Consider the following 15028-nt stretch of genomic DNA (forward strand, 5'->3'; position numbering starts at 1 on the left):
CATCTATTTCTGCCTTGTCTCAGTTGCTTAAAGCCTGCCAGTTCATCTCTGCTTCAGTGGTGCAACAAATTGAAGACAATTAAGAGAAAGCCCTTTGCCTTTTCTCTTTCATTCTTCCTGCTGTGCATTCACAGTTAGGCAATGACAGTATCAAAACACACAAACCAAATGAAACTAGCACAAATGGTCCCTCCTAACTATAGTCTCTGGACTGACACTGAGCACAAATCCACCATCGCTTTTGCAAATGTTAGGGCTAGCCTGCTGATGTGATTTTATTTTAATGGTCACCTTAATAAATATTTGGTAAGCATAACACATGCAATAATGCTTAATGTTATAATTAAAGTCAATGTAAAATGGGCTCATGGTGTGAAGGGAGGTGAAATAACGCGTTGCGCAATTCAGTGTTTATTTGTCAAGAAGCATTACAATTCTGTAAGGATCCTAAATGACACCAAATTTTACAACCATGCTGGAATTATATAAGAGGCATGAGGGAGATGAGGGTTTGGTAACTGCACTAACCAGGACTGGCTACTGTATCAGCTTGGTACTCTGAGGTGCTGAGTAATTTCTTCTTTAAGCAGGAAACAGTTTGATCAGCACAGGGCAATTCCGAGCAAGGCGGAAGGAAGTTCCCCTCAGAGGTGTCACTGTTACACAGGAAGGAAGAAGACTGTCAAGTAGAGCCTAAATGAGTTAAGGTACTACAGTGGTCTTGTTGTGTTCCTTTCCCAATGTATTCATTCAATGTAACAAACCTGCTGACACGTTTACCTTCGATTTAAGGAGGAACTGGATATTAAACATGTAGTTCCTCTAAAATCAAGTAGCGTAACATAGATAGATAGATAGATAGATAGATAGATAGATAGATATTCCTTATTTATCCCAAGGGAAATGTAGCCATCCAGTAGCTTATTAAAAAATACACACAGAGCACAAGAAATAGTGTGGATGGAAATACAATGGAGAAACAATTGTGAGATGATAGTCTCTCCACCATATATTCACATTTCAGGCAGGGAACTGACACTGTGATGTAGTATGCATAAGTGGAAGTGATGCAGTGAGATGTTGTGGTAGAGTGTGTGCCATGGAGGCATTGTAAAAAGTAAACAGTGCAAAGATATTACCAGCGCAATAATACTGTGTCTGATATGAAACACAAAAAGGTAAACAAAATGAATAAACAAATATCATAAAGTAAAAAAAAAAGAATAATACAAAAAAACAAATGTTTGAGTGTAGCTTGGCATGATATGGAAGGGGCCTAGAGAGAGGCAGACTCGTGCCCAATGGGGGGCGTCCTTTTCTCCACCACTGATGTTATAGACTCCAGCTCAGTGCCAGTCACAGAGCTAGTTTTCCTCACCAGCCTGTCTATTCGTAGCCTGGAAACATCCAAACTCATTCACGAAGTGAATAGAGTCTATAGTGACTCATGATTGGGATTAGTTTCCAACACTTGCATCGGAACGGGCACTAACTTTGAAATCATTGGTCCAGCCTTAGGCTACCGATCACATTTACCAGAGATTTCTAACGTTATTTCCTACTTCGCCTAAACTTTACAAGCTGACAATAAACAGCATCAACAGTCATGTATGTGGGTCTACCTTTGCTGTAAGTACATTTCTGCATTTTGCCAACTTATCACAATAATTTTCGGTTTTGTCTTCCCCTCTCGTTGCTGATTGGCCTGACATTTTTCTTGTCTGTAGGAAACGTATGGTGTCCAGACTAGATTTCCCTGAAAGAAGATCTAGGTGGGTGGGGCCAGGCTAGTCTATATTCGCCCATCAGCATCCCTCTTCTGAATGCTGCCCCAACATCACACCACAGCATTGGAGAGAACTCTGAGTTTTCTTCACATTTTAAAGCACCGCAGACTCCTCAAGAAATGGATCCTGCTCTGCCACCCCCTTCCTTAGTCTGTAAAGGGCATGTTTGTTGTCTAGGTACAGCTCCAGCTTGTAGGTCTTTACTTTCATGGACCACCTCAATGGCGACTTGTAGCAGAGACCTCCTGAACTCCACCCACCACTGCCTTGGCTTGGCCTTTGACCTTGGTGTTTCACAAAATCCTCAACCAGGCCCCTGTACTCCCTCCTGTCCATCCCTAATGCACCCCGCAAAACTACATGCCATGATTCACAGTGTAAAGGTGAACGCACATTTCCCTGTGGCCTACCACTGCAGTACGAATTTGTTTACGTATTTGTATTGAAGAAATATACCGCCCTATTTATTTATTTATTTACTTATTTTTGATGAAGCTTTAGTGTTTCTAGGTAATCTAAATGAAGTCAATTTCGGGTTTTGCGGCCGGATGTTTCTTCTGACGTCACAAAAAACACGGACATAGATGTGCGCTTAGTAGATTACGCATAGCAATGCCTACAGAGCAGTGGGGCCACTCCATTATGTGTAGATCTCTGCTCGTGCTACAGTCAGTTGTTTGCACGGGTTACTCAGATAGCCATAGTTCTGAAACCGATGTCAGGCATGGATGTTCCAGGACCAGACAGTGATTGGAGGAGTCAAGGATTCCGACAGAAAGTTGTTGCTCAAATGTAAGACATTAACAGCTTTAACGTAAACATATAGCGCATGTAAATGGAAGCTAACCAGTGTGTTTTAGAAATACTTTATAATGTTGTAGTCTAGCTAACTCAGGCCTCTTCGAGATCCCCACCATGAACTGCTGTTAACGTAACGTTACGGGAGAAGCATCCTGTCTGGCGAGTCTTGCATGCTACACACAGTTTGCTTAACTACACCGTTCACTGTGGGGTAGCACAGAAGTCTAGTACATCATCCCCTACACTGGCATTTCTTTCAGTTTTAGCTCTTTAATATTGATACTTAGCCAGAGGTCTTCATGTCATTTGTGAACTGTATCAACTAGCTTGGTAACGTTAGCCGAGCTAGCTAGCTACGTTAGATCATAGTTGTCTGTATGACTGACCCCATGCACCCTTAGAACCATGTTGGAAAATATAAATTAAATTATACTATTATCCCAAATGTATACGTATTACACTTTAACCATAAGGTCAGTAATTCCTGAGGACTTTCTGTGATGCTATTGCCTAGCTAACCTAGCTGGCTACTCAAGTTAGCTGTAGCTACGTAGCTAACAGACTGAATGAAACTTGAATGCACTTGAGCAGACTTCACGTCAACTATTTGAGTTCTTGCTGTGGCTTGTTAGGCCAATGTGCTAACCCTAAAATTTTCATTGGGACAGCAGCTCTACCACTGAACAAACAAATAAGCAAAGAAACTAATGCATTATTGCCATGATATTATCATTACCATAAAGCCTCAATTACTGTATCTTTTGCACTGATGATCCTCTTCACAGTGAGGATGCAATGCGAAAAGCTGGAACCCCTCACACCAAGAGCAGTCAGGACATGGAGAATCATGTTTACGTAAAAGCAAAAACGAGGGTGAGTAAAAACCTGCTTTGAAATTTCTGAAAGAAAAAAAAATCCCTTTTCTAATATGCAAATCTAAATTGTGTATTTTTGACCTGTTGGACAGGAGGAATATTTGTCTCTGGTTGCAAGGCTCATTATTCACTTTAGGGACATTCGTAAGTTTCCAAACATATGCAATCTTTTTATTACTGTGCTGGGAATTTGTTTAAAACTATTGAAATTGTAACCAAATTGTTCATTTTGTGTTTTAGATAAGAAGCAACAAGGTGGCCCAGGTATAAGAATCAAAGCATCCTCAATCAGTTTTGAAGACGGAGACTCTTAGCATCTTTCATGATAACTATTGTGTGTTTTTTTTTTTTTTTTTCTTTTACTTTAGACCCTATGAATGCCCTGCAGACCCTAACAGGAGGCCCTGGCATCGGCATGGGCCCTCGCCCCACGGGAGCCCCTATGGCCATGGGTGCTATGGGTCAGATGCAAATGGGACAGCACGCAATGCAAGCCGGAAATCAGCAGCCCAGTAAGGCTATCCCTTTTAAGTGTTTGATGCTATATTAATAAAAGAGTAGTGTTTTATGTTGCATTACTTGCTGGCATGCTTTTGTTGTGTATCTGACTGCGGAGGTGAACGCTGTAATGACTTTCCACCAGGTATCTAAAGCACTGTTTGTAGGCCACATCCAATATATTTCATTTGTTGTGCATGCTAGTCCAGCCACACTGAATGGTCCACTACTAGTTACTTCCTCTGTGGTAATGACTGCAATGACAAAGTCTTTTAGATGTATAAATCTGTTGAGGTAGTTATTGCATGTCATTGGTCTCTAGAAAGAGATTCGGATTACTGTTACAAGTTCAAACATTTCTTACACTAGTAAATATGGCACAATTCCTCCCCTTTTCCCCTATCCCTCCTTTCCCCACCTACCCCCACTGGTACCCTGTATTACTGCAGTAGGGGGTCCAGGGCAGCTCCAGCTCCAGCAGCAGATGGCTCAGCAGCAGCAGCAACAGCAACAGCAGCAGCAGCAGCAGTCTATCCAGTTCCAGCACTTCCAGGCAGCGCAGCAGCAGCAACAGCAGCAGCAGCAGCAGCAGCAGCAGCAGCAACAACAGCAGCAACAGCAGTCAGCCCTACAGCAGCAACAGTTCCAGGTGCTGAAGCTGCAGCAGCTGCAGCAACAACAGCAGCAGCAGCAACAGCAACAGCAACAGCAACAGCAACAGCAACACCACCAGAACCAGCAGCTCCAGCATCAGAACCAGCAGCAGCAGGCACAAAACCAACAGCAGCAGAATCAGGCAAGCACTCTGGGGATCACTGACAGTGGTTTAAACAATAACATTTAAGGATGCAGCATCGGTATGTGCAGTGGTGAATCCTGCCTCTGTGTGTATTATCAGCAGACATATGATATTGCCTCAAGTATACAATAGAATTAAAAAACATACTTGGCATTGCACCAGTTTACATGCCTTAATTCTCCTTTGCAGATGCATCAGTCCCGACTCAGCAGCAGCAGCAGATGCTCCACCTAGCTCAAGCCCAAGCACAGGCCCAGGCTCAAGCCCAAGCTCAGGCCCAGTCCATTCAGCACATGGTACAGCAGCAGCAACAGCAACAGCAGCAGCAGCAGCAGCAGCAGCAAGCTCAGGTGTCGCAGCCTCAGCCCACCCAAATGCCGTCGCACCCCCAGCAGCAGTCTATGGTGCCCCAGTCCCTGGCTGGGCAGATGCCCCCAGGACAGCACCAGCCTATCAGCACGCTCAGCCTGCAGCAGCAACAGCAACAGCAGCAGCAACAACAGCAACAGCAGCAGCAACAGCAGCTTAAGATTCAGGCCATGCAGGTAAACATCAGCATTGGCCTGTGCTGGATGAGGATTGTATCCTAGCCACAAGCTAGTTTTAAGTTGAACTGTAGGTGTGTGTGAATGAAGAGGGGGTAGAAATAGATTAAAGAATTGTACGCTTCATTTGCATGCTATTGCATATTCCTTTTTACTGTGTATATTGATTTGCAAAGACACTTAGCTGCTTGCATCATGCTCCTTTTGTGTGTGTGTGTGTGTGTGTGTGTGTGTTGTTTGTGTGTGTGTGTGTGTGTGTGTGCAGGTGTGTTTGTTGGCACAGTGAACTTCAGCAGGCCAGAGGTTCCAGCAGGTCCAGCAAGCTCAGGCACAGCTGGCTGGTCAGGTAAGACCCCATGAGTTGCCAGATGTGATATAAAAATGCACCCAGAGCTTATGCATGCGCTTTAGGTGAGCAGTGCAGTAGCCCAACTGTGTTTTTTGTGTATTGCAGTTTATATGGGCTTATATGGGCTTGTGTTAGAAAATAAACAGCTTCTCTAGGATAGAAGCACAAAGATGTATTACCTATTGCCAAAAAACACCTGCCCACCCCAACGGCATTATCTCTGCTTTATGAGATTTTTGTCTTTTGATTTTGTCCTTTTCTTTTTGCATCGTTTGTTTGTGTCAACAAAAGTAGCACTGCATGCTAGCTCTGCATTGCATTATTGATGCATCTTACACGTGCACTTTTGAGAGATGCTACATTTTTATTTTCTTTCTGAAAGCTGCTTAGAAGCGCTAATATGGCCAGGCTCTCAAGCCATAAATGATTGAATACTGCTGCCACTGTAGTAGTGCTACAAGGGGAATATGAGTCACTCAAGGAAACGTTCTTTATATACTAACTAAATCATCAGAATGAATGCCTAACTGCAGGGATGTTGATCTAGCACAGCCCTTGAGAGCAAGGTACCTTACCACAGGGTGTTCCTCATTTTGCCCTGTACTTGCTCTGTGAAGTTAGGATAAGCATGCATGCATTGGCTAATTTATTAACATTTCTATTAAGAAACACCATTTGTGTAGTTTAGTTTAGTTTTGTTTCTCCTTTTCACTCTTGATGCCTTTGATATTTGTCTATATACATTAGGGCTGCAACAATTAATAGATTAATCTATTAGTGGCCAGCTATTACATTAATCGCCAACTATTTTGGTAATTGATTAATCTGTTTGGGTCATTTTTGGAAGGAAAATGTCTCAAAATGTGGTGATTACAGCTTCTTACACTTAGATATTTTCTACTTACCTTGCTCTTCTATGATTCTTCTAAAATGTATCAATTAAACAACTAATCAATAAACCATGAAAATAATTGACAGATTAATTCACTATCAAAATAATCATTCATTGCAGCCCTAATATACATGTGTTTGCTGAATGAATTAATTTGCTTGGGTGTGAATCTGCATGTGTGTGTGTCTGCTGTGATGATATAGCATAGCTTTGTGTGTGTGTGTGTGTGTGTGCGTGTGTATATATGTTTGTGTGTGTGCATGGTTTTCTCTCTCATTCCTGCTAATGGTGCTGCGTTTATGTTTTGGCTGGTGACATATCTGTTGTCCCCTCTTGTTGTCCTTCAAGATGATGCCCCGTACTGGGATGCAAATTCCACGGTTGCCTCGCGCTCCGGCCCCAGCCATCCCCCAGGCCCCCGCACCAATAGGAGGACCGCAGATGCCACAGGTACTTCACGCTCAGGTGCACTGGCACAGTCCGTGCCAGGGCTCCTATGAGATGCCACCTTGTTCTCTGGCCCTGTTGTGTAGCGGGGCCACTGCCCTTGAGGGAGCTTGGCTGCCTCCGCCTTTCTCCAATCCAACAGTGTTACGTTAATGCCAATGTGAAGGTTTCATGTAGGCGGTAGGCATGTATCGGTTCAGCAGTCTGGTAGTTTGTCATACATTAAACGCTTAACAAAAATCAGCTAAAAGGCCTGGTACAAGCAAACCCAATTCCAGATGGTCTTGCAAATAAGCAGAGGCATATGCTAATAGGATAATTGTACAGCTTGGTGAGCTAATGTGTACTTGTTTTCCTGACAGATTAAGTAGTTTGCCAGTTGGTTTTGGTGGGCACACGCAGAGTAGTAAGAGACGATGGTTACATTAACGACTACATCATATCCTGTCCCTGTCCCTCAGGGTTTCAGCTATGGAGTCTCCTGTCAACTCTGCCAAGGTCCCTTCTGAGTTTGAAAGACCAACACCCTGAAAACATCTCGAGCACTGTGATCTCTCATCCGCTCCCTCTCTCCCTTTGCAGCCCCAACAGCAGATGATGTCGTCCCCCTCCCCGGTCCAGGTGCAGACGCCTCAGTCCATGCCCCCTCCCCCCCAGCCCCAGCCCTCACCACAGCCGCCGTCCTCCCAGCCCAACTCCGTCAGGTGAAGACCAACCTCCAGCGGACGTCAGAAAGCCACACACAACAGCAAAATGTGGCAACAGTTAACTGAAGTGACATCACTTTCAGATTCTTTCTGTGAAGAAATGTTTTTCTCTGTTTAATATGTATTTGTTTAGTTAGTTATTTCCATTGAATCATTTCTTTATTAGTAAAGGGCATTTGATGAACAGTGGCAGTCTACTAATTTGAGTCTTGCTTCACCCCCTTCAGTTCGGGTCCCACACCCTCTCCTGGGGGGTTCCAGCCTAGTCCCTCTCCCCAACCTTCCCCAAGCCCTGTTCCAGGACGAACCCCTCAGAGCTACCCCCTCCAAGTACCCTCTCCTGGACCGCTCAACACGCCAGGTGAGCCACATTCCTGAACTGAAGTATATTTACAGTGGGGTATAGTGTGATGTAAATCTGTATATATCTACTGTCTTGCCCTGCTCCTACTTCTGCTAAATCTGCACAAATAATGAGGACCTTGTGTGAAGCATTTCATTTTGTTTCCGTTTGCCGTATCCCAGGCAACCCCAACTCTGTCATGAGTCCAGCTGGAGCCAACCAGTCAGAGGACCAGCTGTACATGGACAAGCTGAAGCAGTTGTCCAAATACATAGAGCCCCTGCGCAGGATGATTAACAAAATCGACAAAAATGAAGGTAAGGCTCCACGGTGTCCTCCACTTTTTGATTGATCCGAGATAATGAATGTCACACCTTTACTGTGAGCCTCTCGTATCTATCTATTTCTCTCTCTCTACAGATCGCAAAAAAGATCTGAGCAAGATGAAAAGCCTGCTAAACATCCTGACTGACCCCAACACAAGGTGAAACTGCGTTCATTCATATTCAGCAGTTTTGGGTGTCTGCTGGCATAGCAGACATTTCTCGCATTTGTTCCGTGATCTCTTATCCAGTGCTTAATTTTCCAGATGTCCCCTGAAGACATTACAGAAGTGTGAAATTGCCTTGGAAAAGCTGAAGAATGACATGGCTGTGGTAAGGCCGTGGCCGTAATATTTGATAGCCACTGTCTGCCGACTACTTTTTACTTTTCGCAGTCTTAACGTGATCAGAATGTTTTAAGAACTGTTTTACTGGAGTTCACGGGAGTCTTTGCATACTCATGACTTTTCTTTGTCTCTATTTCCCAGCCTACCCCTCCTCCTCCTCCAGTGCCTACCACAAAAAAGCAGTACCTTTGCCAGCCTCTGCTCGATGCTGTCCTTGCAAACATCCGCTCTCCAGTGTTCAACCACTCCCTTTATAGGACATTCGCCCCAGCAATGACTGCAATCCATGGTCCACCAATTACGTAAGTAGTCAGTCACAAGCTTGAAAGTACCACTTTTCTAAAATATGAATTTATTCATCATGAATGTTTCACCACATTCCTGCGTTTGTCTCTTCCTCTCATAGAGGGCCCTCAATTCCCTCACGGAAACGCAAACATGAAGATGATGAGCGTCAGACAATTCCCAGCATCCTCCAGGGAGAAGTGGCCCGCCTCAACTCCAAGTTCCTGGTCAACCTCGATCCGTCCTACTGCAGTAACAATGGCACTGTGCACCTAATCTGCAAACTAGGCGAGTTCTCAACAGCTCTGCGTCCTTTGCTTTAGTTTTGAGTTTCTGGTGGTGCTACAAGGACATTTGCATTGAATCTAATGTTATGTCTAGCTGATATGATGGCGGTTATAGTGTCTTTGGTGGTGAGCTTTGGTTTTATCCTGTTCTAATTTTGCCCTGGATCCTCCTAGATGACAAGAACCTCCCAAGTGTACCTCCTCTTCAGCTTAGCATACCAGCAGACTACCCTGATCAGAGTCCACAGTGGGCAGACGATAGCCAACAATATGGTAAGAAAAATGACTGTCTCCTCCGGCATGGTCAATGGTGGACCAACAATGAGTGATTAGGTAAACTGAGTAGGTCACCATTCCATCCAAATGATTCCTTAACACTTGGGAGAAGGCTATAGAGAGAAGTTGAATTGTATTGAATCATCTTTGCATTTCTGTCACCAGGAGCCAACCCTTTCCTGCAGAAGGTCCACAGGAATATGACCACCAAACTCCTGCAGCTGCCTGACAAACACTCTGTGACGGCGGTGCTGAATACGTGGGCCCAGAGTGTGAGACAAGCGTGCTTAACTGTGGCCTGAGAGAAGCAGACACCCTCCGGCCTGTCTCCCTGTAGTTTAGCAAGTCCACCTCCAGTCTCCAGTGAGCACCCCACATCACCAGGGCCTACATCCATAAAACAGCTCGACGTGACTGATTAAACGAATAATGTATCAGGCTCACTTTCTCCTCATCTGCACCGTGTCATCATGAATTAAATATGGACGTTATTCCTACAGTCACCGCAGCTTCTCTAAGATGTTCTATTAAGCCAGATCTGGGTTAGCCTTTAAGGCCTCAGGACTGGATAATATTGAATTTCAGCCACAGTCGGTTCCATTGCTTTTAGCGTTCTGCTATCGTCAGGCATCGGTTTCATTCTGCACAAGAAAAGGATTCTGCTTCACTTCAGAGGAGTGGTGCAGATCACATTTTAATGTCTGTAGGTAAACCCACATCAACTCTCTTCCCAGTGCCTACTACAACTGACACAAAATGCTCTCATAGTCAACCCAACCCACAAATATACAATAGCAGTGCCCGGCACTATGTGAGACTGAAGGTTCTTGAACAGGTGATTCACAAGGGAATTGTGATGAAAAATGTGTATTACTCTTTGGGTCCATTTTGCTGTGTAAACCTTGGAGTGTAAAAAAATATAAATTTTCCTCTTTTTTTTTTATTTGCATAAATAAATACTTTTATGTTCACTTGAGGTAAATTTCAGTCACAAAGTCACTGTCGTTCATTCATGACATAACATTTAATATGAATATGAAACCAGACCTCTATAAGGATCTGTAACGGTGCCCTGAGATGTCCCTTAGCCTGTGTTGAAGTTTTGGTATGGGTGCTTTAACGCAGCTGTTGCCCTCTGGGTGCTGTCTTTGTGTACAGTCCTCTTCAGATGTCCCCTGACGGCTTGCGCTCTCCTCTGTCTCTCTGCCACACTGGTGCCCTGGCTTTGCCTCAGGGCAGGAAGGATCACTCTCTTAGCCACACTTGCCTGGGAAACAGGGCTACCCAGGGAGAGATGGAGAGAGCATGGTGCATTAGAGGGGAATTTAGTGGCATATTCAGTCATGTAACACTCATGAAAATGCCACAAGATTAGTGTGTGTATGAAGCTTGTTTTGTTGATCTGCTTTACCAACATAAGTGATTTTCCCACACAATTCGGGATTACAGTACATGCAACCTTCTAGTCTCTCCCAAGTCGTATACGTGACCATTAAATGTATGTGTACTAAAAGGATGATGCTGTATGGAAAGAACACCATATTACAGGCTAAGTAGTTTATTCAGAGAAGATGCACTGAAATTACAAAACGGTGTGTCATTTTTAACAATGGTGAAAGCAACTCCCTGATAACTATAGTTGGTTAACTAGGCTGGTGATGTCTGGAACACTTGAGAAATTGCTTACAGTCTCTTTTGGAGTTGACGGAAAGGTAGATTTGGAAACCTCGCTGTATCCCCAGCTCTGCTGGAAGAGATATTGAAATGACTCCCCATTACATGAATGTAACAGGAGGGAAACAAAACGGTGGTGTTAATTACAATACCTGTCTCCACTGCTCAGGTAGGCTTTTGTTATGATGTAGTTCTCGGGGGTGATTTTTCTACTGAAGATGATATCTCTTAGGACTGCCTTAATGTGCAAAATCTAAGAACAGGGCACAAACCACAGAACAGGTACGACAGTGAGTTATGGGATCATTTCTGTACTGGCATTCAATGAAGAGGACATAAGAGATTTATCCTGTAAGAGAACCCTCACTTGTCAGTGTACTTACTGCAGCATTTATGGGATTTCTCTTTTAATTACGATGCAAGACTGGCTTTTGAGAAGACTATAGTAGCCACAACTCTGGTGTCAGTGAGTTCAGTGTAAACAATCTATCTGACCTTTATCATACCTAGACATGTGCTGTGGATAATTATTATGCAAAAAGGTTATTGTTGGACTAACCTAACCTTGCATTGGCCCTCATCCCTGCCTACAGAGAGCTATTGTTCAACAGTGTTAAGTTACAAATGTCACTGATCAAGCCTTTCTGGGGTATCTCCTTTGTCTGGTGTGTTATGTCAGGTCTATAACCAGAGGCAGGGTTTTGGCATTGGGTTGAAAACTGCTAAACCTCTGACACTGCTAAACTCCCAATCTTAAAGGGTGGAGTATATTCAGAGTAATCATATTTGAATCTGTATCTACTCAATATCCTGAAATACGAGTGCAATAGCTTAACAGCAATCATTCCAACTTCCTTTGTCTAAGCCAAAGTCTCTCCAAAGGCATAATACAATTCTCTGGCTTACTGAGACCAGTGTTGGGCAGATCTGGCACTGACCTCCTGTGACTGTAAGCTGTTGGCGTTGTAGAGCTGTCGTATGAGGACCTCACACTCCTGCAGGGTGGGGGGGCGTGGGGGCTGGGAGGGGCTGCACTGGATCATCAGGGGCTGCAGGGAGGTAATGAGACCCCCCATCAACTCCGACCGGCTGCCCTGCTTGGACGGCTTGGGCCCTTCTGCACTTTCAGAGGGGACTGCAGCTGGATTTTCAGTACCACTGACACGGACAAGAGTTGAGAGTATAATACAGAAGCACAGATGTACAGGCATGTCCACAAAAAAATGTAATCCTCAATGATACATGAGCACTCTCTGTATGTTATGATCTGTGTATGTTCTTATAATCCAGTGTTTTTCAACCACTGTGCCGGGGCACACTAGTGTGCCGTGAGAGATCATCAGGTGTGCCGCAGAAAATCACCCAAATGTCACTCACTGGTCCAGAAAAGCAACTGTTGCATCAAAGAATTTATAACCACATGCTATCATTGATTGTATGATTGCACTATTTGTGGTATGCAGGCATTGTACGGGGGCCCCATATCCAGTATTCACAGAATCATCACATATCCAGTTCATAACAACAATTAAATTAGATATAGTCACCTACCATATCTGTGTATTATTTGAAATTTTAGGCTATGGTATGTTTATTTTTTCTTCACACAGGATGTTAGTGTGCCGTGGGACATTTTAAGTGTCAAAAGTGTGCCGTGGCACAAAAAAGGTTGAAAAACACTTTTATAATCTATATCTGTCCCAAGCACACTTGGAAAATCAGAGCCACTGATATGTAATGACAGAGACTTTCTAATGAGGAGATACAGCACTCACAGAATCTCCAATAGAAATGTATGGGGTTAGTTTGTAATACAAATATATGGCAGTCGTCTACACATATTCTTCCCCTTCCGCCGCCAAAAGTTGACATGTGAATACATCGTGCCAATCATGTGTTGTGATCTCGCAGCTGGGGCGAGGTTGGCGCATGCACAGTTCTTCCCGAAATAGATGCCCGAAAAGTGCCCATAATTCGTTGCAATATGGCCGCCGAGTGGAGGGACTTGCCTAACAGGCCTATCTTTGATCTTTTATATATCTTTCTAAAAATGTTTAACACATGAAGGTGTTTGGCTAATTTAGAGTGCCACCAACTAAATGTATGTAGAGCAGAGAAAATATAGACAACATGCACAGTAGAAGGGTTATATGAGTTGGAAGAATCACTGGTAAACAAAGTACAGCACAGAAAAAGACAACCATCACACACAGCACAACAAAGTACAGCACAGAAAAAGACAACCACCACACACAGCACCCTGGTGGTACCTGACACCAGTCTTTTCTTGTGGAGTACTGGGATCTTGCTCCAGGATGATTCCTCTATCTGGCAGGAACCTCTGGCCCTCTGGCTGAGGCCTTTGACCTCTGTAGCTCGAGCCTGTAGAGAACGCATCCATCAGCACTGGAAACAGTACTGTTATTTAAGACTTGCATGAGTTTATTATGTATGGATCTCATGGTCCACGAGAATGTCATATATGACCACTTTTCACAAACTGCACCAGAAAAAGATTAGAAGTGCAAAAGTCTGCAAACAGCTATGAAGCCATATTTAATATGGATATTTTATTACCACCCACACGACCTCTTGGATTAGTACATTCTTAGTAGGCCTATATTCCAGTCATGTCAATGTGGGAGGGTAACCTAAGTGGACTTCTATCCAGTGTGGGACAGTGATTAAAATTCAGAAAAGTCTGACAAGGGGGATGCGTCATCACTTACCTTTTCTGTATGACTTCAGTGGCTCCATGATCAGCTTGAACTGCAGTTCTGGCCCGTTGTTAGTAACAGGAGAGACATGTCATTGTGGCTTGGTGTATAAAACACACAACAGCATTTAATCTCTTGTAAAAGCACTCTTGCTGAACAACGGTATCATGTATGCCTATTAATGCTTCATCGGGGTCCTCGGAAGATAATCCTTTTGCTTCTTTTAAACTGGATTGAAAAAAATCTCCTGATGGATCTGAAAGCTGAAGCCATACTGAGAGAGAGGGCTGGCCTGTTTAGTAACGTGATACCACGCTTTGCCACCCACAGTGCCTACATGGGGGCTTACAGACACAATTGACTGCATTCACCCTCCTTCAATAACTTCTCGTCACCAGGCAACCCATCGTGAACAGCAAATATAAGGTGTCACATCATTCAGCGTCTGTCTCATCCTCAGTTCACTTTGGGAACTATCCATCATTAAGAATGTATGGGAAATTAAATTACTTAAACAGTTATTTTCTATCTCAAACTACCAGTGCGCAACCATACAACACCTCAATCTGACATTCTTTCTCTTCCATTGGATAACACGTGATTTCAATAACTAGTTACACGAGCTCGCGCGCGCACAAGAACCTCTGCAAAGCCAGGAATTCCAACTTTTAGTAACATTAGGCGAAATTCAGTGTAAGAGCTCACCACTATTTAAACGTATCTCACCTTTGTTTTGACTTTTGAGACTATCGATTTCGGCATGAAGTTGATGCAGGGTGTGTCTGTGCTGCTGTTGTAAGAACTGAATATCCCTCTCCAGTGATGCAACTCTCATATCCGCGTCGCTGAATGCAGGACCAGGCGGAACGCCCGCGTCTTCGCCGCGTGGACTCAACTTTGGCAGCTGAGTGCCGGAGAGCCGAGTTGGTGTCGATGGTAATATTGTATGGCATGGCCCGTCTAATACTATCACAGTAGCAGACAACTTGACATGGCAAGCGCCTTTTCCCAGTGGCGGCACCTTGGTGTTCAGCATTTCTTGAACTAAGGCAGAGACGTGACTAGACAAATCAATC

At 44.0% G+C, this 15028-nt stretch overlaps 2 protein-coding genes across 4 annotated transcripts; one reads left to right on the plus strand and one right to left on the minus strand.

Annotated features, from left to right (window-relative positions):
- Positions 1 to 2390: 2390 nt before the first annotated feature.
- On the plus strand, positions 2391 to 10548 carry med15 (mediator complex subunit 15). Its single transcript, XM_048258260.1, has 18 exons — positions 2391 to 2579; positions 3374 to 3461; positions 3556 to 3607; positions 3704 to 3727; positions 3832 to 3975; positions 4411 to 4782; positions 4950 to 5305; positions 5607 to 5651; positions 6895 to 6996; positions 7576 to 7697; positions 7928 to 8061; positions 8226 to 8360; positions 8464 to 8527; positions 8633 to 8699; positions 8855 to 9015; positions 9120 to 9286; positions 9460 to 9558; positions 9727 to 10548. The coding sequence occupies exons 1-18, from the start codon at positions 2503 to 2505 to the stop codon at positions 9861 to 9863; spliced, it is 2346 nt and encodes a 781-aa protein (XP_048114217.1). The 5' UTR covers positions 2391 to 2502; the 3' UTR covers positions 9864 to 10548.
- A 23-nt stretch (positions 10549 to 10571) lies between these two features.
- si:ch211-222n4.2 (uncharacterized protein LOC101885505 homolog) lies at positions 10572 to 15001 on the minus strand. 3 transcript variants are annotated; one of them, XM_048259717.1, is made up of 7 exons: positions 14679 to 15001; positions 13965 to 14012; positions 13506 to 13617; positions 12174 to 12393; positions 11388 to 11488; positions 11249 to 11308; positions 10572 to 10841 (listed from the first exon to the last, which is right to left on the minus strand). In XM_048259717.1, the coding sequence occupies exons 1-7, from the start codon at positions 14986 to 14988 to the stop codon at positions 10646 to 10648; spliced, it is 1047 nt and encodes a 348-aa protein (XP_048115674.1). In that variant the 5' UTR covers positions 14989 to 15001; the 3' UTR covers positions 10572 to 10645. The 3 variants fall into 3 exon arrangements, with proteins under 3 accessions (XP_048115674.1, XP_048115673.1, XP_048115672.1); XM_048259716.1 differs by having other exon boundaries at positions 11249 to 11305; positions 13506 to 13641; XM_048259715.1 differs by having other exon boundaries at positions 13506 to 13641.
- Between the last annotated feature and the right edge of the window lie 27 nt (positions 15002 to 15028).

Source organism: Alosa alosa, chromosome 12 (assembly GCF_017589495.1).
Source record: "Alosa alosa isolate M-15738 ecotype Scorff River chromosome 12, AALO_Geno_1.1, whole genome shotgun sequence".
NCBI classification, from domain to species: domain Eukaryota; kingdom Metazoa; phylum Chordata; class Actinopteri; order Clupeiformes; family Clupeidae; genus Alosa; species Alosa alosa.

Coding starts and splice junctions, on each gene's coding strand:
- si:ch211-222n4.2 (XM_048259715.1), bottom strand. CDS start 14,988: ATGCTGAACACCAAGGTGCCGCCACTGGGAAAAGGCGCTTGCCATGTC. Junction 12,394..13,505: donor CAAGAAAAGACTGGTGTCAG/GTACCACCAGGG, acceptor TGTCCGTGTCAG/TGGTACTGAAAATCCAGCTG. Junction 11,309..11,387: donor TACCTGAGCAGTGGAGACAG/GTATTGTAATTA, acceptor TATCTCTTCCAG/CAGAGCTGGGGATACAGCGA.
- med15 (XM_048258260.1), top strand. CDS start 2,503: ATGTCAGGCATGGATGTTCCAGGACCAGACAGTGATTGGAGGAGTCAA. Junction 3,462..3,555: donor ACGTAAAAGCAAAAACGAGG/GTGAGTAAAAAC, acceptor CCTGTTGGACAG/GAGGAATATTTGTCTCTGGT. Junction 4,783..4,949: donor CACTCTGGGGATCACTGACA/GTGGTTTAAACA, acceptor TCTCCTTTGCAG/ATGCATCAGTCCCGACTCAG.